General features: G+C 38.8%; 2 protein-coding genes across 8 annotated transcripts in view; both read right to left on the bottom strand.

The window, feature by feature from the left end:
- Positions 1-17,513, bottom strand: part of tbc1d4 (TBC1 domain family, member 4) — a 28,138-nt gene extending 10,625 nt beyond the window's left edge. For 3 of the 7 annotated variants that reach the window (XM_047814790.1, XM_047814791.1, XM_047814792.1), the window contains exons 1-10: positions 16,624-17,512; positions 10,236-10,781; positions 9,520-9,609; positions 9,068-9,172; positions 6,361-6,493; positions 6,183-6,274; positions 5,990-6,100; positions 5,730-5,837; positions 5,363-5,413; positions 3,562-3,767 (exon numbers count right to left, since the gene is read on the bottom strand). In XM_047814790.1, coding sequence (XP_047670746.1) covers positions 3,562-3,767; positions 5,363-5,413; positions 5,730-5,837; positions 5,990-6,100; positions 6,183-6,274; positions 6,361-6,493; positions 9,068-9,172; positions 9,520-9,609; positions 10,236-10,781; positions 16,624-17,007 — 1,826 coding nt within the window. In that variant the 5' untranslated portion in view covers positions 17,008-17,512. Of the gene's footprint in view, positions 1-2,648; positions 2,796-3,561; positions 3,768-4,129; positions 4,305-5,362; positions 5,414-5,729; positions 5,838-5,989; positions 6,101-6,182; positions 6,275-6,360; positions 6,494-9,067; positions 9,173-9,519; positions 9,610-10,235; positions 10,782-16,623 lie in introns of those variants that run through there. The other 4 variants (XM_047814786.1, XM_047814787.1, XM_027166012.2 and 1 more) reach the window with 3 other exon arrangements.
- Positions 17,514-21,196: 3,683 nt separating this feature from the next.
- commd6 (COMM domain containing 6) lies at positions 21,197-24,283 on the bottom strand. The gene is made up of 7 exons (XM_027165987.2): positions 24,050-24,283; positions 23,708-23,763; positions 22,816-22,881; positions 22,648-22,724; positions 22,107-22,275; positions 21,588-21,740; positions 21,197-21,480 (listed from the first exon to the last, which is right to left on the bottom strand). The coding sequence occupies exons 1-7, from the start codon at positions 24,063-24,065 to the stop codon at positions 21,430-21,432; spliced, it is 588 nt and encodes a 195-aa protein (XP_027021788.1). The 5' UTR covers positions 24,066-24,283; the 3' UTR covers positions 21,197-21,429.
- Positions 24,284-24,362: the final 79 nt, after the last annotated feature.

Below are 24,362 nucleotides of genomic sequence, written 5' to 3'. Positions count from 1 at the left end.
GTTGTGGTTTCAAAAACATGCAACACATAAATGAAAAAGGTAAAACGATATTAGATATTAGTTATGCAATTATCAGGAAAAAAGGTAACATTTTATTAAACAGCTTCTTGTGTGAGTGACTATAGACAACGTGTAAGCTTTTTTCTAATGTGAAGGATTAATATGTAATCCACTGACTATAGCACACAAGCACAGACAAAACAAAAGGCAACATTTTACGACATCAGCTATACAGGCACAAAACATCCTTGGGGTTAAGCCCTAAAAGTGAGAATATCTGTCCAACGTCCTTAAATATATACACTCCCTGGTCACTTTAATTGAAGCACATTAAAGCAATTGTCTAAAATCAGCCAATAATGTGGCAGCAGCACGATGCACACAATCATGCATATACATGAAGAGCTTCGGTTACTGTTCATATCAAGCATCAGAATGAGGTTCAGCGTGATCTCGGTGACACAGAATAGTATCAATACAATCAGCAGCAAATCTGTGAGATGAAATGCTTAGCTGACGAGAGAGATGAGATAAGAACAGCAAACTGCTTTGACTTGACAGAAAGGCTGAAGTAACTCGAATAACCGCTCTTTACCACTGTGGTGAGCAGAAAAGAAGCACAACTTGCACAACACACCAAACCATGAGGGTGAAGATCTTATCAGGTTTCACTTGTGTCAGGAAAATATCTGAAATATTCCAAATGCCAACGACCATGTCTCTGATATATTTCCTTCATGCTGATTATTTGATATTAACATTAACTCAACTGCTTGACCTGCGTCTGCCACGTGACTGGATGACTGGATCGCTGCATGGAAGAGCAGGTGTTCCCTTTAAAACAGCAAAAATTAAACTAAAGAAAACAAGGTGTCGAGTCCCAATCTAACCTGAGACAGAAATATGAGAGATACCTCCAACCAAGTGTTCTTCATGCTCCAGCACCCTCATACATTTTGCAATATTTTTCCTTCTTTTAAAAAGCAAACAGGGCTTTAAGAAAAATAAGCTGTCTTCAGCTATGTGGTAATATTTTTAAAAGACATTCCAACAATCCTCTGGCTTTTCTCTCACTTTAATCCACTTAACTGTCACTTAGACGGTCAAACAGAAGAGAACAAACACAAAATTAATTAAAAGAATTTGTTTCAAGAAGCCATTTTGTACAGTGATTCAGGAATCCTTAGACCTTATTCTCTATTGCATAATGACTTCATTACTGAACTCATCACTGAACTCTCTGATTAAGTTTCTATTAATAACTCTAACTCTGACAGCAGTTCCGGCTGTAAGGCAAATCACGGGTTTATATAAACGCACTCATTCTTCCGTGTAACAACTTCCACAGGGACGTGTATGGTGAGTGCTGTATGTTAAATGATTCCTAAAACATGTAGAATTGTTGACATGATGCCGTTTTCTGGTAGACGACCTTTATTCAGCATTTTCTGAAGGGGTCTACAGTGTCGGTGCTTCGTGGTCTGAAGCAAAGCTAATCCATAAGCTCTTGGAAATTAGGAAGCCTTCAGGATATCTGGAGGAGTTCAAGATTTCAGTAAATCCGTTGCTGTCGGATTTAAATTAAAGTGAGCATTTACGTCCTACACCTAACAGTGATCTAGTGATAAATATTCTAATAAGCATAGACACATTGTACACTTTCTAATACATTCCTTTGTAGTAATATAGTTTCTGTAGTAATATAGTAACAGCTCATTCATAGTGCCTTGTTAAGTAGTTGCTCTACATAATCTAATGCTAATAATAATGGCTTAAAAATGTGAGAACTATTTCTATTTTTTTTAAAAATCATACAACGTTTATATGAACTGAGAAGTGTGCCTGGTTTCTTATGTGTGTTGTTTTATTAAGGTCGTGAAAGACAGAAAAAAAAAGAATCTGCTTAGGGAACCAGCATTTATAGCTGCTATAACATAAGCGAGAACAGGAACTTTGGCCTATTGCTGTGATAATGTTATAATACACTTTGCCACACCACCTTGATGTGGATTATCTTTAATAGTTTTATTATTTATTTAAAAATTAAGTTAAAGTAGTAACATGACAAGACTTAAAAAAATAAGTGCAAGGGCAGTTGTGCAGTTCTGTGCAGCTTAAACACAAACATATATCGGTCACATCACAAAGATCTTAATAAAATAAGTATTAAAATCTGCATTAAATGTAACGTTAAATATTTCAGTAGGATTTTTTTAGTAGGACTAAATAATTCCAAAATCCTCCTTTTAGCTCAATAATCACACACTGAGTTAAACAGAGTGAAGCCTAGATTAGTAGAAAGCTGCAGCAGTTTATAAGTCTGCTAGTAATATGATGCCGGATTGAGGTGTTAGTGCTATTTTAGAACACTATACAGCAGACTGAGAAGCGTCATGCGGTTTAACAGCGAGAGGCTTCTCGCTATCGGGTTTCCTGGTTCCTGTAGATGCCGACAGGTAGTCCAGCAGTGAGGAGCAAGAGAAAGAGGGTGAGAGGGTAGCAGTTCCTCTCAGTAAAAACGGCGGAAGACTGACAAGGGGTTAAAGGACAGACAGACGCTGCTGCCAGCCTAGTGTTACTGAATGGCATCACTGCCCTGCTCCTGTCCCAGGGTCAGTGGGGAGTTTATAGCCAGCACCCCATCTCACCTCTTGGGGCTGTCCGGCAGGGAGGCCAGTGAGCTGAAGGAACCCAGGTATAAACTTTTCAGGAAAGTTTGAGTGGAGAAGGAGGAGTGAAGGCTGAAGGAGGACTCGCCTTCAGAGACACTGCGTTTTCTTGGCACACGTACCGGGCTGAAGAGAGATTACAGGCAGACAAGAACACTGCTTTGGCAGAACTGTTAGGGACAAGTAATGGCTCACTGGTGTAAGCACCGAATGCTCAAATTCTTCAAATGAGCAATTAAAAGGCTGTTCTAGTGAATACCTGTTAAAAAAATATAATATCCAGATAAATAGCTTTTATATGACTACATGATTAACAGCTAAGTTTTAACAAAGCACTTATTATCTTTTTAATAAGAGATTAAAACAACAACGTTTGATGGATTTAGTTCAAATCAACAGGGCATCCAGAGTTACAGAGAGAAACATTTGTGCTGGTGATTTGATCAATTTTCTGAATTAGTATTAAATAGCAACATGCCTGAATTCTTATTAACAGTGTTAGCATGCATTCTATAGCCAGCAATAGTTTACTTATCATCCTAATCTTTTTATTTATACAAGCGTATTTTTTGTGTAACGAGGAAGTAAATTTAAAGCCTCAGCATTTGTATAGTACCAAAGCGACATCTGTATCCGTCCTCGAACCTTGTTCAATCTTCACCATTGCAGACATTACAGATATAAAACAACACATACACTAATACGGACTAAGATGACACCCCTGAGCAAAGTGTCAAAATGTCAAGAGTTTGCATGACCCTGCCTGCGATTGAGGACTTTCTACTTAGACATTAATCTGTGATTCTAAAGTAACCACAAATGCTGACTAGGCCCCAGAAGGAAAAAAAAGCAACTGTGTGCTGATCATGTGAGACAGGAAGTGATGCATTACCTGCTCTGCAACAGCTCTGGAGCAAGAGACTGTTGTCTGTACAGAGGAGCCTTGCTCTGTGTCGGTAGCTCTGTGAAAGAGATCCTCTTCTTGATGGGAGGGTGGCTGAAGGTGTGTGCTCGCCGGCGGAACAGCGGGGCGTCAGGGTCCTCTTCCAAGGTAGCAGGCGGGGTGCCAGGAGGAGAATCACTGGGAGACTCGTCTTGCTGTGTAGCCAGGGATTAAACAGACTTTTTAGTGACCCGTTTATAAAAATGCACACTGTTTGACCTGAAGATAAAGAACCAAGGTCCTGATACTTAAATATAACTGAAGCTTTACTAAACAGCGCTGCACTTCACCGTTTGAACTACAAAAAAAATAAAAATAAAACAACTACACTTAAAAACACTATAAGCAATACAATATTCCTTGCCCACATTCTCAAAAAAACATACAAAAAAAATATCCCAATAAAAATGCCCACGCTCTGTAATGAATCCTCTAGAGTATAGTCACCATAACAGACAAGCTACAGACACACTGAAGACAAATTCCATGTGCACTGATAACCACAGTATCCACTCACTTTCTCAGCGCTTTCTCTGTGTATCCCAGACCTTTATCCCACTCTGCAATGGCAGAACTGCTCGCAGAGTGACTGCACACATGCTTCTGACTCTATTGTATGCTAATAGCCAATGTCCTGTGACTACAACCATCACACATGCATGATCGGGCCATGTTTACTACCCTGGTTATAGGAAACGCTCATTCCATCTTGCTTCCTTGCTCTGTTTCCTGTCCTTATGCTCTGTGGCCTAACCTGGTGCTCTCCCTTTACACAGCTTGCAGCCAAACCAGGAAACCAGCAACGGCTGCACGGCGCTCTCCACTGGTCTATTTCCATTCAACCCTTCCCCCTTCCATAATTCCTCAGCCAGTTTGCCACTGCCAAGGCTAAATTTGGGGAAAACACTGATTATCTGCATAGTGAAAGAAAACAAACTAAATATAGGTGCAGCTTTCTTAGCAATACACTTATGCAGACATACCACAGAAAGGGTAGTTCACTTAAACAAACAGCATCATAAATAGCAAACAGGAAGGCTTCGGTGTGCATTTAATATTTATGAACACTATAAAATATTCTTCTAATGAATAAATAACAGCAACTGGAAAACAGGTTCGTTAAGCTCTCTGATGGGCTCTGTTCTCCTGTTTTACGTTAACCTTGTTTCTCTAACCGATACAAAGCACATGACTTGAGTAGGTATGTATTGTACATAATTCATTGGCTGCCCACCCTCGCTTTCAGGCGTGGCAAGCGGGACGCACTTGTGTGGCAGGACAGTTAAGCAGCAGGTCTGACGTCTGTGAGATGGGATAGCAAAGATAGCAAAGATATGTTTTTCAGCGTGATGTTGGGGCCTCATGGCAATAGTACAGTTTGAGACATGTTATGGTTCTCTAGGAACAAACAGTTTGTAGATCAGCAAACCAGAGTGAGCAGGACCATCATCATACTCACACACACTTCACATTCCACAGTCAAGTGAAACGGAGTCATAATGAAACTTTTGGCTTTGGAGAGAGAATGCAAACATCATAACACAAGCCCAAGCTGCCTTTTTTTTTTTAAAAAAAAAGATGGAAGCCAGCAAACAAATAATACATCACAGAGAGCCTTCACTCCACAGGAAAACCACACACTGTATGATACATTCAGTAGGAGTGTGTGTACTCGGCTTATTGTAATGGATGTACGAGCTGGAATTCACATAGAATATGAGTGGGAGCGGAGTTCAGAGTGGATACTCACCCGGTCAAAGCTGCCCATGCTTCCTAGACGCATGCGCATCCGGTTTGCACCCTGGAGGGGGAGAAGGGAGGGAGGGAGAGAGAGAGAGCGGGAGAGGGAGAGAGAGACTGTTTGTATACAGATTTGCCTAAGGGTAAGACTGGAAAATAAGCATACACCCCCAAAAGGTCTCTCTCTCACACACACACACGAGTGAAATAAAGTGAATGTTAATGTGTTATAATCAGCTCTTTGGCTGAAACAAAGCACACCGATGCACACACATTCATGCACACTGGAGTGGAAGAAAAGGCTAATGTTTTAAGTGTTAGGGTCAGCACTTTAGCTGAAATGACACACTTATCCTCACACACACACACAAACACACCCGTGAAAAGATGTTCTCCAGGGAGCTGGTGAGGGAGCTGCGTGCCTTATTCAACACATCCAGCTTGTTGCGTCCAGCTGCACTCGAGCTCTCTGAGCCTACTGCATTCTGCATCACACAAAAAGATGGATGACTGGCCATACATAAACAATACTGTCCAGTTAAGCTTGGCAAATGAGCATTTCTAATCAATACAGTTTAATCAATACAGAGATGTCCCTCAGTGGGAATGGGATGCGTGCTCTGAATTGGGTTTGTACCTGTGAAGCCTCTCCAATATGCACATGTGTCTTCTGCTTGGTCTCACACAGCTGCCTGAGGTGAAGAATAACCAGCTCATTCTCTTCCTGATCACAGCTTGGCTTCATCTTCTGCACGGCAGAAAACAATGAAAGACTATTAAAATGAACTCGATGTTTCACAGATGTCGGCATTTAGCTTTTTTGGGGTTACCTGCACACGTTCAAAAATGTCTGCCTGCTCATTATCGCTCAGCAGGGAGAGGTACTTTTGAATGGCCAGCTTTGCTCTGGGAGGATACAGCCCTGTGGTTCCGAAATAAACAAACATGTTTATTCAGTACATGTGTATGTGCGCTCGTGTGTACGTATGATGGATGTGTTGGGTGCACCTTCGATCCGCTCGCAAAGCTTGTGCAGGTCATGCATTGGACACGCCTCACACAGTTTGATCTGGGTTTTGGAGCTCCGCATTGCCGCTGCTGTACTGAAGGCCTGCTTCATAGTCAGCATCACCTCATCCACCTGACAGGATGACAACCACAATACAAAGCTACTTGCAGTGCACATAACCTTTGTTAACCACAGCAATGTTTCCAGTCACCTTTTATATGCAAATTGTGTTCAAATAAAAATAGCAATCAAAACAGACATGTGGAATAACTGATGCAGCTGCATGTTTTATACTCCACAATACCATGTTGAATATCAAGCTTTAATAGGACATTACTATATAGTAATTAGTAAATGTTTTAACATCCCATTCCAAAGCTGGATCCTATTACTCGTTAAACTGCCTGCATGTTTTTGGGAAGGCTTTCCACTAGATTTTGTGGGAAATGTCTACCTGTTCAGTGAGAAGAATATCATCACGGTCAGGTAATAATTTATGGTAAGAAAGACTGGTGCACACTTCTAATTCATCTAAAAAGTGTTCAGTGGGGTTGAGGTCAGGGCTTGGGCCACTTGAGCTCTACCACTAGTGTTCAACCTTCCCAAAACAAGTCTTTCTGGAACACTTTTAGGTTCATCCCGTAATGCTACAGCATACAAAGATATTCTAGCTAAATTTGTGCATTTGACGGATATTCTTGTGTCCACATACTGTTTAGTGAACGTTTAACTGAAAGTTGTTCTGCTTACTAGATGTTCAGCTAGTGCATTAAGCCTGAAATTATATCCTTGTCCTTTCTATTTATATTGCAGGCAATTTCATTACAAACCAAACCAGACATAGTTCCAGTTGTCGATCTTCAAAGCGCTCCCAAGGTGTTAACAGAGCTGATAAAATACATCGGAGTTTTATCTATCATGGGCAAAATATTCTCACATATGTAAAAGTTTGTCTTGTACACTCACAAAGATATCTAGTAGAAATGTGCAATAAAAGCACAAGGAACATACCAATCGATAGGACAGACTTCAGTAACTGCCTTATGCTAATCACGGTTGTGATAAACAGACAGACACGGAGTCTATCTTTGAAACGCTGCGTGCGCGCTAGTAATTCATCCTGGACGGTATGCAAGTCCATTACAGGGCATCTTCCACACACACACACACACATATACACATACATACACATACACATACACACACACACACACACACACATACACATACACACACACATACACACACCTAGGACAATGTAGCTTAGCCAATCTGTGGACCCAGATTAAACCCACAGAGACATAAGAGAACATGCCTAGAAACTCCACCCAGACAGAAACACAAGCTCAGGGACCGTGGAGCTGTGAAGTGGCAGCATACTGCAACCTTGGGCCATCAGAGTTTTCTATATTATTACATAGCTCATTCACATTCTACACTGTTGTATCTGTCAAATGAATGAGAGGAAAACTCATTTATCATTAAAATAAAACTCATTTATTTTTCAGCGTAAAATATTTTGTCACGCTTTTGAGATTTTTTTTTTCACGTTTTCATTATCCAGTGTATTATGACGTGGAACAGAAAACTATTTGCATTTCCTTTTGCATCTTTCATGATTCCTATAAGCACTGCAAAACATCTGGAAGGCTAAAATAACCATAGGCCATCCTTAAAAATATTCTTGTTTGCCGTAACCCGACCAACCCTGTCAATTTAGAACCGACTCGATTTTCTTTTTTTTTTTTGCTTCAAGTCCGACTTGCCAGTTGTAAATTTACGTTAAGACAGACCTTTTTTTTTTCCACTCTTCAAACAACTAATACAAAAGCAATAAAATAATATTAACAGGTTCGGGCACCATAATACATCTAAAAAATTCATTAAAACAGCTCGACACCGCTTTAACTTGGCATGAAGTTCTGGAAAAACGGTGTCCAGCATCAAAATGAGGTTTGCATAGATGCGCCCGAAGGCACGGGTTGAAGACCCAGTCAGTGACGTCACGATATGCTAATTTGTTTAAAGTCACACCTACGTAATCACCATCACCAAAATTTTACTTTTTTTTTTTACATTGAAACTAGACCTACCTACCGACATTTTTTTTTTTACTGTTACAGCAAACCTAAATATTTTAAGAATGGCCTTATGTGTCTTTTATTTCAAATTTATTTTCTTATGTGTTTGTAATATCAAGCTCTCGTTGTTCCAAATCCTGTATTTAAGCAAAACTAAAGTTTGTTTCCATATGAAAAAGGTTGAGCATAACATATCAGTTGCAGTTCATTTTTCAATAAATATTCAGTTTCCCCGTGACTTTATCTCAGTTTTATATTTTGGCCCACTGTGAATTTGAGTTTGACACCCCTGGTTTAAAGTCATACCTACATAATCACCAGCACTAAAATTGTACTTTTTTTTTTTTTTTTACATTGAAACAAAAAATATAGACCTACCTACCAACCCTTTTTTTTTTTTTTTTTAAACTGTTACTGCAAACCAAAATATTTTTAAGGATGGCCTAGGGTAAATCTAAATTTCATTCAGTTCAGTTTTGTGGGTCAAATATCAATATTACAGTCACACTGTTAGTTTGGCACAGTTATTGTTCTCTCTCTCTGGTAATAAATAATGGATCATTGGTGTGTGTGTGTGTGTGTGTGTGCGTGTGTCACAGGCATAATAAAAGACTGAGCTGCTCACCAGAGACTCACTGGCACACTGGAACACGTAGCATATGTACTGGCTGGGCCCCGACTCCAGCACATCGCGACAGATGAACCCAAAGTGGTCTGTCTGCTTCACTCCCTGTGTGTACACCATGTGTTAATAGACATATATTGCAACAAGCCTTCTTATGCATACACAAAAAAACCTTGAACCTTGAAATAAATCAATAACAGCGCAGCACGCATTCTAAGTGAATGCTGTGCGATAGGTCTGAAAATTCTAATAGGTTTACAGAATTTGACAGAAACTTCAAAACCCTTAAATATTGAACATTAATCTAAACTAAATGTTGACGGATCACAAGTCATATAACCGACTACCTCCACACTGCCAATGCTGTAATGTAAAAAAAGCATATGCTGGGAAACCGGCTTGACGTTGAACCTGAGATGAACAGGAGTGGAATCAAATCCCAAGCTACAAACCTGGGAGCAAAACGATATATCTTTGAAATTCTTCTCCAGCACTACTGTCTTGCTGTCAGGGCTGATGAGATTCACCTCAAACCGGCCCACCTAAAGACACAAAAAGGTGACCTTTTCTTGAAATGGGGATCACGCAGACATGAAATATTAACACAGCAGCTACTGATCGCCATCTTATTATAGGATGGCTAGCTTTTTGTGAGAAACGTCCCATACACATGCACCAGCAAGGTCATGTAGCATATGCAAATGATTTCTCAAAAGCTGATTTCAGAGCAACAATGAATTCTCAGTGAGTATTTTTAACCTTGAGAGGCATTTAAAGACCGGTTCGGTGACTTCGCTTGCATGCACAATAATTACTTTGAGACATGTTTAGTCCATAATTCTACTAATGTCACAATCCAAATGCACATACTGTACAGAAGATTTTGTAACTAGCAGCACTTTCGAGTGATTTAATAGAGGCTTAATAGCATCCAGATGGCATCAGGGACAAAAGTAAGATATTTTTAACACCATTAAGCAAATTTTGTATGTTTTAGTTAAATTACGCATTATGGGCCACAAGTACAAAGCTTTTAAAGTTCCATACAATAGACACAGGGTAGACATTTATGAAATTTGCAACATTTTACAAAATTGAAAGATTTTTGGATGCCTTGAACAGATGCGTGTTTTGTGTGTGTTCAGGACGTGACGGTGTGCAGTCATACCTGAAACAACATGGTGCGGTTCTTGTCTGCATCAGAGGGCTGAACGTTGTTAGGTGCGCTAGCATGTCTCCTACGTGTTGGCACTTTGGCTCCAGTTTCTCTAGGAATTTTCTGTATGCCGCCTGCCAAGCTGTTGCAGCGAGTGCGGAACTCCTGCTGCTCAAAGCCAGAGTCCTCCTGGATGCACTCTGGGAAGGCACTGCGCATACTGCCTGCTTTCTCGTTGAGCTCCGTGAGTGAAGCCTCAGAGAGCGATGTGCTGAGAGGGTCATCTCCTACAGTGAACACCAGTGGGGTCTCGACAGCGCGCTGGCCATTCATGTGGCGCAGACGCCTGCGCTCGAACTCGTGCTCCCGAAAAAGGTCGATGCAGTCGTCAATCAGGGTGGAGGGTGCTTTTTTGTGGTTCACCGTCACCTTGCCACAGTAAAGCACCTCAAACTTTTGCGAGTTGTAAAAGGATTCTTCAGCCTCCTGTTTGGGTTTGCTTTCCTCTTTGAGTGTGCTTTTGGAGGCCTGCCGAATGCTGCTGATGACCTCAGACACCTGCAGATGAAGAACAGGGGTCACATTTCATCTCTGAAACGAGTCAAACTGGGACGAATTGCCATTAAAAATTCTCCAGAAGTCTCCAGAATGACGCAGCTACAGCAACAAGAGAAAATGGATGGGTTACAAATTACAGGGAAACCCAATCCAAAGTGTCTTAGTAAAGTGTTGGTCTGCTATGAACCTCCAGAAGAGCTTCAATACACTTGTAACCTTGCTACATCATTAATTCCCACAAAAGATATTATGCATATACTTTTGCTTTTTTTGTTGTTAAAAAAGAGGCACAGTTTTGTTGATGCATATATATGACTTTATTTGTGTTTAAGTTCACTGTTTGTTTTGAGCTGGGTTTGAGTTTGTATGCCTTATATAAAACATCCTTTATTTATGTTGTTAATTTGGGGGACTTTTAGGTTGAAACCCTATGGTAGGAGAAGGGACATTTTATCTTGAAGGATTACACCTGGGAGGAAGAAAGGCCGAAAAAATAAAGTGGTTAGAGGGAGTGCATGGTGTTCTCCTCTACAAACATATTTCTGGAGGATTTCCTGAGTTTTGGAATCCCTTTTCCAGAACATTCATGTCTCTTTGTTGAAATAAGTGTGGATTTAATTGCTGCTGAGTTTCAAGAGCCAATTGGATTTTTTGGATTTTTCCTTCAACACTTTTAAAGACAACCTTGGGATTCATCTCTTTTCCTCGATTACTCCCATTTCTACAAGGACTGAGTGGGGAAGTAACTAAGGACTAACAAAAGACAATGTAATTCAGCCGTGTCTTCCTTTATCCTCTTATCCAGATTTTTCCTACTTGGTAAAACACAGTATTTGAGTGCCTGAACTTTACTGTAACTGGGGGTCTAATGATTTATTGAGACAGACTTGTTACACACTTTATTACAGATTCTACAAGTCTCTTGAAGTGTCGTAGGAGGATAAATAAAATTTTTTCAAAAGGTATTAATTTAAATGAAAATAGATAACTTTAATCTGCAATGACCTTCTGTCTAACAAGATTTGGACCAAAACCATAGCAACAAAATTTCCTCACAGAATAACAGAGCGTCCGGGTTTCCACTTAATCGGTCACCCATCCATCGGTCTGAAAAAAACTATTGTCAGGCATTCGATTTCACAAGAACGAAAAAAATGGATTTAAAAACACTCAAATGCCTCACAGTGCACTTGAAATAATGAATAAAGAATTACAGTGTCTAAATTAAAATCGCAATATTAAAAAAAGCAACAAAATAATCCTCACATAAGGATACTCATATTTACACACCACGTTAGAAACATTTTTACAGTCTATAAAGTTTCTTCATTTAGCCGTTTGAATGCTGAAACCAGAATCTAAACTAAAAGAACTTCAAGAAAAATAAAAAGAATCTTGGCTCACAGATCTAGGCCCTTTGTCAAGGCTGCCTAACAGTTAAACAAGAATGCAAGGGTAAAATATTCCTGAGAGCAAGCAGCCAAGTCAGATTTTTCCATAAAGATGAAGTAAAGAAGACAAGAACACTGTAGAGGTTGAGAGTGATAACGGTCTCATCCAGCTGTCTTTCAACAAGCTGTCGGTTTTGCTGACATGAAGCGCGCGCACACACACACACAAGGCTTTGCAAACAAATGAAATTGATTTACATTAGCTAGACATGCCTCACCCGTAGAACACAAACAGTGCTCTGGTGACAGAACTGGGCCAGCCACCAACTAGAGTTGCAGGTGATAAACTAAAATGCTAGAGGCACCAGAACACATTCACCCACAGTGTACAGCTTCCAATTTTATAGTCCTAACAAAGATCAATGTTGGATGTCCAGCCAGAGCTGTTTTCTTTTTCACTCCCTAGCCAAACACAGTGACTGCTAAGTAATCACATTTTATTAAAGAGGAATGAATGAGAATCTGATTTGAAACTCAATTACTTCAGCAGCCTCCTGGGTAAAAGTCAGACAAAACATTCATATTTTAATGGACATGAAGTCCCTGGAGCTGTGAAACACAGGGCTCCGGTCAACACCAAGGTCAAATGAATTACTTGTTCAAGGCGGCAATTGAGAGTAAACCAAACATAACTCTGCGCTGTGCACACTTTTGTATCGCGGCTAAAGATAACAGGCTGAGGGACTTTTTGCCAAATGTGTTCAGAAAAGAAAAAAACATTCATCTGTATAAGTTAAAGGTAAGAGTACTATAAAACTTGTGACCATGGCAACGTCTTGAGCCAAAAAAGCCAATTTAAAGGCATGCAATGTGAGTGCTGATGACCATTACACCACTACTCAGCAAGAATATGAATGTTTTTCTTCACATCCAGAAAAGTCATGCTGAAAATCAACACCTGACATGTCAGAACTCTCACAGAGAAACTGGCTTGCGAGAGCAAGAGAAAGGGCGTAGCTGCTCATATTTATCTGACACATGGGCTCTTTCCAGACGTTACACAAAGATTTAAAGCTAATATCTGACATTGGTGAAAAATAGAAGGTTGAATTATGAGTAACAAAAAGATTTAAAGAAAATCATGTTCCACGTTACATTTAAGATGGGAGGCAAAGAAGTAAAGAGAATGATGAAAATGCTGAATACTGTTGCTGGGTTCTTTTGTGATATAGTCTCACTTTAACTACATGAAGCTACTTTTTGTTTGTTTTTACCCAGATTTCTCCATTTCATTCACTAGAGAAAGTCCCAAACGATCCGTTAGGTCTCACCAACACAAAACATATCAATCCGGGGTTCATCACAAGACACCTCCACCAAGAGACATAAGAATTGCTGCTCATGCAATGTCACAGGCAGCTGAACACATTTGGCACACTAACTGTCTGTTTTATGTATTATGTGAATAAAAACCTGTAATTAGCTGAGCAGTTCATGGATGGCTAAGGTGGTGTCTAGATTCAAATTATACTTTAGATTTATGACTAAATTTGCTTATCTTGCTTTTCAACAAATCCACAATTACTAAAAGCCAAAAAAAGCCAAAATTCAGTCTGTCCCGTTTCAACAGTTATTAAACCCTTTGTGCATCAGAATAGTTTATAAGAATCAAATGTACAAGGTGTGCCACGTTTCACAATGTGTGTGTCCAACAGCTGTTATTTAGTTGTCTAGGGCAGGGTTTTGTCCAAGTTTATTTCATGAGGTCGCTGTTGCTCATTGTAGTTGGGTGTCTCATGTTTCTTCACTGTGCACAGGTCCCAAACACACTGCAGCCAGACACAAATCCATGCTAAGGGTCATTGTGTAGACATGACTCAGATAGACACAAAACACAACCAGCAGCCTATTTATGGAAACCAGCAGAACTCTGTGTCCCCTATACATAGCTTGTCATGGCAGCAAATTCAGCTTGTGATCATTGCAGTATCCATAAATGCACAAATCATGTGAATAAACTTTATTTAAGCCTTCCGCAATTCCCACTGACGTGCTTATAAGAAAAAAATGCCCTGTGCTATTTGGTAGGGTAAGGGTGAGCATTTTAAGAGTCAGCACTCATACACATAGCCAGCATGTCAAAAAACCTGACTACTCAAAAAAAAAACCACTGGCCATAAACACCTAAAATATGGGCAATACCCTCTTGATTTAAATGGACATATATACACACACATGTTGTGTGTGTGCATGTGTGAGCTGTATAAACATTACAGCTAACTTTCCTGAAGTAGGAACAGTTGCATACTTGTGCTTTTCAGTAGGAGCAGGTCATACACACACTGCCACCTTTATTTGTGCATTTGGGGACTGTGCATTGATTGCAAGTTGTAGTTGCTGCCATTGTACCATGAGTGAGCTGACTAGTGCAGCTCACTGGGTATTCCTAATGGCAGATGGGTCTCAATCGTGCCATATTCTGAGGAAACGATGTATACAAAATTATTAGAGCTCTAAGAAACCCTATGTACCTATTCATAAAAACTGGACAAAAACAAACACGGATCCACTCTTCATCTTCTGGATTTGAAATCTTTCTATCTACATTTAATTCCCATGTTACATGCAGACCACACATAAATATGCTATGTTAAAACTGCATTTCACAAAAACCTGATGGAAAGTCTCAATCATCATTTGCTAAATAAAATCTAAGGCTTCATTCTTCATATCAGACTTACGTTTACCGAGTTTGCTCAAGTGGTGAACTTCCTCTGCCTCATCATAAATGAACTAAGAAAAGGAGGAACAGAACACAGCTATCATACTTGAAACTTTCCAGGTAGTTTACCAAGCACTGCTTACTCCTTCAGCTTAGCAGATCATTCCAATCTGTTCACATTGCATAAACAAACAAAAGCTGAGATGCTACTTCCCAGTTTGTTTCTGTGCTTTTGAGAGCTCACGATTTCTATAGGAGTTCATTGGATCAGAAAAAGCAGGTTTCCTCAGACCAGTGTTAAATTAAACCGTCTCAACTGTAGATGTGCTCTTGATGTTTAAACGGTTTTGCAGGTGAGTTTAAAAAAGGAGACAGCTTTTCTATGGTCACATGTCCAGTAGTAGCTAAGAACAGGGAAATTCCTTATGGGCACACTGTTATCCAGCCAGTTTTTCTTGCATAACGACATAATCGTGAGTTGCTTGTGTGGTGTTCTTGAGTGCTACATGTGCTAACTTGACACTCTTTTCCAGGAATGGATCCTTCTGGCTCAAATTCACCTACCAAGTGATATACAAAGACAAGGGTTCTGTGTGTACATAACCACCCTAAACACTAAACTAGCAAAATCATGGGGATGAAAAAATGTTTTCAAATGACTCGACCTGAGAAATAATCCGTTGAGATTTTTAATAGTGTAAATGATGAGAGTTAATATTGTATTACTTGTTACATATTCTGCGGTTAAAGCTGTAAGGATCACTATTTTTCTTAAATGTTTTTTGTGTGTGTCTGTGTGTGTGTCTGTGTGTGTGTGTGTGTGTGTGTGTGTGTGTGTGTGTGTGTGTGTGTGTGAAATCAATGAATGGCACACAAGTGATTTTTGGCAAAAGTCAAGTTTTTCAAATAAGACAGACATATGGTTTGGAAATTTGCCTGATGCATGCCCTGTGTACACCCACAGTTTGTCTACATATGATCTTATCATGGACTACTAACAATAAATAGTGCAGATGATGACATAAGCGATCATAATATAGGATGCATGCCTATAACTACTTTCTCTGGACTCATATCTGCTCATATCCAGAAAAAAACACAGCCGCTCGAAAGAAGAAATCTGAGTGTTTATCTCAACAAATGGTGCCACTGACAGTTTGTTTTTCAGACAGCTAGTCTAGTCAAAGTCATGGCATTGTAAAACTTTCAACATTTAAAATCTGTGCATCTGACTTTAATGCATTCACAAAACATGCATTTCTTCTTCATGCATAAAACTTATTTAAAAGGTCCATGACGAGCATCACATTATAATACTTAAAATGCTTTGGAACACTAAAAAAAAAAGTTTTAATAATAGCATTAATGGCAACTATTATTAAAACACTGTGCACAACTTTACTATTCGAACCCCTAAGCCTATAGGTCCACTGCAACGTACAAGTAAGTGTGTATGCGTGCGTGTGGACGCTCGCGTGTGCGTGTGGATGATACGGAGGCATCAGAAGACCTCCTGGCTGATTTGAGCTTATCTTCCTCATGTCGACGTTACACTCGCACGTGCCAGCGGCCATATTTTGATATGAATGCAAGTCAGCTCTGATTATTATAATTTTGTATTTAAAAAAAAAAAAAAAAAAAAAAAAGGATCATGCAATGAGTAATGGGCAGACTATGAGATGAGATAAGATGAGATGTGCACAGCTTCTGACAGGTTTGGGGAACGTACCTGGTCTGGGTCGCACGCCCTGAACACATGGCAAGCCATTTCGCACTCCGGGTCGTCCGGCTGGCTGCGGATGAGGTAGGCGAAGTAGGCGAGGTCATGGCTATTGTGGATGAAACGTGAAATACACTGCGCTTTGTGCTCAAATATAAACACGGACGAAGTGCTGCTGTTTGCAGGCACGCAGCGGATTACAGGAGGACTCAGAGACAGCTGAACAAGCCGAGCCTGAACCGGACCGGACTCACTCTTCCTGCGGATCTCAGCCACGAGCCACGGCAGCATGGGCAGCGTAGTGCGCCGGTCCAGCGCGCTGTAGCCCACATACCACAGCGAGAAGCTCCTCTCCTTCCCTTTCCCTTTCCCCTTGTCCCCCGGTCCCTCCATCTCCACGTCTCAAGTCAACGAGGACAAAAAGAAACTCTAAAGCTGGACCTCAGCTGGGAAACCAATCACATGGAGTGTGTGTGAAATGTAAGACGACGGCCAAAGTAGGCGTCCCGCATGGAGCTGGAGAAAACGAGTTGCACTTTTTTTTCCCCCTTAAAGAAATAAGTCGTTTGTGGTTTTGTCCAGACTCCTCGCATCCATTCTGAAGAACTGCAGTAACGAGCTGTTAAGTTCGCGCACTGAAACGTGGCGACTGAAGCGTGTGTAAACACAACACACAGATGTCTCCTCCTGCTTCTGTTACACAACTACAGCTCGGACACACTGCGCTGTCATGTCCTCTATTACACTATAAACACTTTCCTGTTCTAGTCGTTACTTTATTTTGTTATCCTTTAGTGTTTGGGGCGTCGTTTTGGTTCTTATTTTTCCGCTGCTATGAACAGCAGCACGCAGCGTCGTCCTCATCTGCCAGGCTGCAGTTCTCCCAGGAGGCGTGGCTCTGATGGAGGAACAGGCGGTACTCTTCGTACAGGGCTCTAAAACAGGGCCATGTCCCAAATCACACTCATACTCTTGTCCAACTTAATACAGTAGTATGCAGTTTTAAAAGTCTGAGGGCTACAGATGTGCACATTCTCAGTTATCACATACTGTTGACCTTATATTGATATTATAGATAGATAGATAGATAGATAGATAGATAGATAGATAGATAGATAGATAGATAGATAGATAGATAGATAGATAGATAGATTTTTCATGATTAAAAACAAGTGCTTAATCCATGCAAATTATATTAAACTAAAGTATGGGCAGCTTTCTTCTTCTGATCAAAAGCTAAATCTAGTGTTATTTAATATTTTAGCTGTTATGATGAATATATAAGTATATAAGAATATAAATATATAAGCATTATAAGTATATATTTATCTAGATAAAAGTATATACATATTTTTTTTTTTTTGCTGGGGTTTAAAAAGCTGACATAAAAGAAGCATGAGTTGTTTTGAAATTGAAAATAAATCAATCATTTAATCTTTTTTGGCATAAGAAAATATCCTTTGTTCTGCCCACATTGAAAGATATTAGCAATGTGTGTGTGTGTGTGTGTGTGTGTGTGTGTGTGTGTGTGTGTGTGTGTGTGTGTGTGTGTGTGTTTTTCCTCCGGGTACTCCGGTTTCCTCCACCGGTCCAAACACATGCATGCTAGGTTGATTGGCATCTCTGGAAAATTGTCCTGTGCTGGGTTGGCACTCCGTCCAGGGTGTATCCTGCCTCGATGCCCGATGACGCCTGAGATAGGCACAGGCTCCCCGTGACCCGAGAAGTTCGGATAAGCGGTAGAAGATGAATGAATGAATATTTAACATAATTAATTTAAAATCTCTATTCTGATACGTTGCCCTGATTGGTCATGACTCCGCCCCCAATCTACCCCAGTTTATGGCCACGCCCCTGACTACACGTCATTTGCCTTTGTTTATAAGTTACGTTGTGTGGAACCTCGTTTGCTTTTAGTAGTATATATAATATATAGCTAATAATTATTAACTATTAGCTACCACACACTGTAACTTATAAACAAAGGGAAATGACGTGTAGTAAGGGGCGTGGCCATAAACTGGGGTAGTCTGGGGCGGAGTCACGACCAAACAGGACAGCCTATCAGAATAGAGATTTTAAATTAATCACGTAAATATAAACACAACAACACTGCTAAACAAGTGCACTACATTAATTTTTCATTCATAACCTCCAGTATGTTTTTCACTCCATTGTTCTCGTTTCAAATATTCAACTTGCTAATATCTTTCAAATTTGGGCAGAACAGGATATTTTCTTATGCCAAAAAATAATTGATTTATTTTCATTTTCAATATATCTCATGCTTTTTTATGTAAGCTTTTTAAACCCCAGCAAAAAATTCTAAGTATATACTGTGTGTGTGTGTGTGTGTGTGTGAGAGAGAGAGAGAGAGAGAGAGAGAGAGAGAGAGAGAGAGAGAGAGAGAGAGAGAGAGAGAGATTATCTAGATAAGTATATACTTATATTGCTTATGTATTTATATTCTTATATACTTATATATTTATCATAACAGCTAAAATATTAAATAACACTAGATTTAGGTTTTGATACTAATATTAATCTAATCAGAAGAAAAGCTGCCCATACTTTAGTTGAATATAATTTGCATGGAGTAAGCACTTGTTTTTAACCATGAAAAACTACTGTCTCTCTTCTAAATCTATAGAGCACTTTGTTCCAGATATATTATTAATCCTATATAAGCAGATATGTGTAAAGCCCTTGTCAATATACTGTAGGTGGTGGTACTCCTCAGTTATCCTCCTCCTCAGTTATCCTACTTCATCAAGCCAGATCTCTGCTTTCCTCTCATTTCAAGCCTTCTTTTGTACAAGCTGCCTGTGCAAGTGAGAATTAACAAGACATTTCCTGATTCCCACAGCTGGACTGTATTTAAAACAGCTTCAAGCTGACAAACGAAGGATCCAACCACAGGTGACACAATTTTTATTCTATCATATTATTGTATCTTACCGTAGTGTTATTTTAGTTTGGTATAAAGTGTGTGTGTAATATATATATATATATATATATATATATATATATATATATATGAATTTTGTAGGTGTTAGTTGTTTTTCCATTCAGTGGTTTCCATTCACATCCCCCACTCCCACTTCCCAAAAAAGCAATAAACAATACAAATAAGAGGTTTAAAATTAATTCACAACTGTTATTAAGCTGAAGTCTTTCCAATTTTTGTTTTTGATCTCTCTCATTAAAAATCTAACTAATAGTGGTATCAGTGCATGCACGTTTTCAAATATGAACAATTTACACACTTCATAAAGTGCTAAGAATGTCCATTCAACTTAATATATTTATCTTTCACAGAAGTGTCATGGTGGTGCAGTGGGTAGTTGCCACCTCACAGTGCTGAGGTTCCCAGTTCAATCATGAGCTTGGGTTACAATCTGTCCACAGTTCTGCATGATTTATCCTTGTCTTGCACGTTTCCCCGAAAAACATGCCAGAAAGTGGACTTTTTGTCTTTTTCCTTTTGTGCAGTTTATGTTTGTAGGCATGGAGTCAGGATCCCCTCTAGGATATAAATCCAACTCATGTCATGTCAAATCCACATTTACCTTGACCAGGATTAAGTAGTTACTGAGCTGAAAGCCTGAATGACTCACTGGTGGTCAGGCAAGTAATACATATGAACCAAGATAAATAATAGAAAATATTATGCTCTTTAAAAAACATTCTGTAAAAGGATGCAAAATAGTGCATTATCATTTAAATGATGGATGATCACTAGAAAAATTAAACGAATATTAAGTGAATGGAGCTGAATAGGTGCTGTGACAGGAGATAACTAGTTATCTATTAATTTACACTGTTCTATTGTTATGCTGTCACTAGCAGCTGAAATGAAAAGCACGTTGTCATGGACAACACAATCAGTCAAATAGAAAACAGGGTCATGGTAGAAAATGTTAATATTTATTTTGCACTGAGCTTGTTGAGTGTAATTGCTTAATATAGGAAATATACATTAGAATGAAATGTACATTGACAAGTAGGAGTTCTTTTTATCCAGAATATTTAATGTTCAAAAGCATATAATTCATAGAAAATGACTTGAGCATAGAAGGCATACTTAGCTCAGAATGCTGCTGGTGTCCTGCTTGTAACAAGATGCCATGGATGCAAGCTCTCTTACTCCCACAAATAGATAAAATATGCAAGACATGTAACCCTGTCAAAACCACCCTGTGGCTTCCCACACTGCAGGTACACTCTCGGGTAGAACGTCATCAAATTATAAACACAACAAATTATTATTTGGGTTTTAATGTCTTATTCCACAACTACAGTGAAACTAATATCAAAAGAGCTGATATATTTGTAACTCTTGACTGCTGGATTCAGAAAATAAGACGATAAGATGATCGGGTGCATCAGGGTGCCATCAAGTAACAGTGAAGATAAAATCATTTAGTTCAAAGAATGCCAGTGCACAGCGGAATTACACCTATTGGTTTATATTTTAATTTTAACTATAAATTGTATATCAAATCAGCTTCTATGTTTTCATTTCCATTTGAAGCTGGGAAAAGCCTCTACTGGCTTTTAAAGTATAATTAACTATTACGAATGCAATCAAAGATCTTTATTTTGACTTTATTCATTGTTTACAGCAAATTATTTTATAAAGCACATTTAAAATGAAATTATTTTCAAGGCAAATACAGCACAGTTAAATACCCCACTATGGGTTCAAATGAACAGCACACATACTCATATATAAAGAGTTTAAATGTAAACAGTCAGAAAATACTGAAAGGCTTCAGACCGGAATAGGACTGGTAAATATCTGGAGCTGAACTCTTACACTGTTTCCAAAACAGAAGCAATTTCTTTGAACTGTCTGTAGAAGTTCTGTTTAAAAAATAAAATAAAGAATGAAAAAGAAGACAGATATAAATGACTTTTGTCTGCTTACATTAATTGAATGCTGTTAGATAATGAAATTAATTTTAGCATACCTGGAACTGAAGAACTGTCATCTCAAAGGACTTGTAGGAAATTTCTCCAGATGTGTCTGCAATTTTCATCAGGACAGAGATATGAGGGGAGTTAAGCGAGCGACATGTGTCAGAGCTCACAGCCATCCCCAGCTTCCACTGGATATCCACCAGCTACAAAATGTGGGGGGAAAAAAGAAACTGAAGGAGTGCAAACACTAGAAAGACAAGAGACTAAGAATATGTATGTTCTTAGCAAAAGTTCTTCATAAATCTCTTCCTTAAAATGATACATTAGGTATTCCAAGGGTATAATAATGAACATTATTACATAATCTTTTATATAACTGAATAATCATTGCAAGCCTTTGTCTCCCTAGAAGTGAAAGGTTATATGGTTTTAAAAACCTTATTAAGTGAAATTAATTACACTAGGTGCTTCAAGGACTCACAAAATCCTAATGTGGCCTGGATATAATTTGAGACCCCAGATATAGGGAAGATTGTATGTATTATTATGTGATTTAAGAAGAAACATACCTTTCCAATGCTGACCACAGCTTGCACCTCCTGGTACGCTTGTACAAGAGAGCCATGTTCAGTCCACAGCTGGTGCATGACCTGTAAAGCTGATTTGGACCATTTAGAACAAGACTCTACTAATTTATTGACCAGACCATCAGCAGTGAGCTTAGTCTTCGCAGCTGATCTACAACAAATTCCAAGCACAAAAAGATTAGCAAACATATATGCTATATATGCTTAACAGTATCAGGAATCTTTATATTTCCAGGTATATGCTAGAAGACTCTTGGTTGTGTTTAATATATATATATATATATATATATATATATATATATATATATATATATATATATATATATATATATATATATATATTAATTCTCTCTCACTCAAATTTCAAGTACCCAAAGACTATGGTCTACTTACTGGCAAATTCATGAGCAGGTTAATTTTTGTACTGTATGAATTTTTGGCCTAACATTTCTAACTCCTCGTGTTTTTGAATGTAGTTGATGGCATACATATAATAAAGACTACAGCTTTATCTATACTTTACCTAAATGTAAATGACAACAGTCTAATGATATCCTGAACAGCTTTCCAGTCAACGTTTATCCCAGCTCTTTGAAATTTCTGTTCAATAAGCAGATATTAACAGTAAATATGGGGAAACAAGTTCACTGGTGCAAAACAGTGCAAAATGTACCAGTGGTGCCCAACGTACCTGGTAGTTTTCAACCACATCTACTGCACTACTATGTCCTTCAAGATGTAGCAGAATCTCATGACACTGGAACAATAAAATTGAAGTCAGAATTGTAGTTTTTAGGTTAAATAAATATACAATATATGGCCAAAGATATGTTGAACCTGACCATCATTCTGACATGCAAGCCTTCCACTAACTATTGCCATAAAATATGGAAGTTCATGTCTTTGTATGGTGTATCATTACAATTTCCCTTCACCAGAACAAACTTTGCCTTGTTCCAGCATGACAATGCCCCTGTGCATACAGCAAGCTTCATGAATGCGGATCATGTTGGTGTGGAAGAATCCAAGTTTCTTGCACAAAGCCCTGAACTCATACTGAACACCTCCGGGATAAACAAAACTCAGACAGCTCACATGGCATTCTAGCCCAAAATCAGAGTCTGATCTCATGAATGATCTTGTGGCAGAATATCACAAATTCCCACAGCCACACTCCAAAATCTCAAGACAAGTCAAATCAAGAAGCTTTTATTGTTAACCATATATAGGTGACACAGTACATAGTAAAATAAAACAATGTTTATCCAGGACCATGTTGCTATATAAAATAACACTGAGCTACATGAAACAGCACAGATCTAAGGACTTAAACTAAGTTGTCCTAGCCACATAAAGTGCATCATGTCAACTAGTTCTGGGACTAGTGGAAAGCCTCCACAAATGAAAAAAGAGTGGAAATCATCTCCATATTCATTCCCATGGTTTTGGAATGGGACGTTCCAAACTCCATCTGGTTATGATTTCAGGTGTTCTTTTCACCATACAGTACATGATTACACGATAAATAAATCTGACTTGTTACTGTATATAAAATGAGCAAAAAACACACATAATATACTTACAGTTCCTTCAAACATTTCTGATGGCAATTTCCCAATGTTCTCAACTACAGCCAGGTCTGGAAAGAAATAATAATAACAATAATAATAATAATGTGAATGAACATGCCATCAGGCAAAGAGCACCTGACACAAAGGGTAACGACAGTCACTGTGTTAAATACATGAAATATAAAGCTAAACTACAGCACAATAGTAATAAACTTTATAAACATTTGTATTATAACCAGCAGGTATTATCTAATGTACACTTTCTGCGACACAGAAGAGCAGACAGAAAAAAAGACAACATAGAAATCTCACTGAAATTAGGTTTGATATATTTAAGAGGTTTTAAAAACACACCCGTTGACAGCTCCATCCTCAAGATGATAGAGAGCTAAACACAATAAAACCGCATTCAACAGCTCTCTACAAAGTTATAAAAGTCCTATAGTTTCTAAAAAATATACCGGCGTTTTGTATGTTTAAGGAATAATAATTAAATAAGGATATAAAAGTCTCATTGTATTCGAGGTCTTGTACGCTAAGCTAACAGAAAACACGAGCTACTTCCGCATACGTCATTGTCTCCTCGATGATTGGCTGGGAATTTGCTTAAGGTTTAATGAGTTAACAGCTCCATCTACCGGCAAAAATCTGTCTTTTCTGTTATTGC

The sequence above is a fragment of the Tachysurus fulvidraco genome, chromosome 6, assembly GCF_022655615.1.
Source record: "Tachysurus fulvidraco isolate hzauxx_2018 chromosome 6, HZAU_PFXX_2.0, whole genome shotgun sequence".
NCBI classification, from domain to species: domain Eukaryota; kingdom Metazoa; phylum Chordata; class Actinopteri; order Siluriformes; family Bagridae; genus Tachysurus; species Tachysurus fulvidraco.
This window is presented reverse-complemented; position numbering and strand designations above follow the sequence as displayed.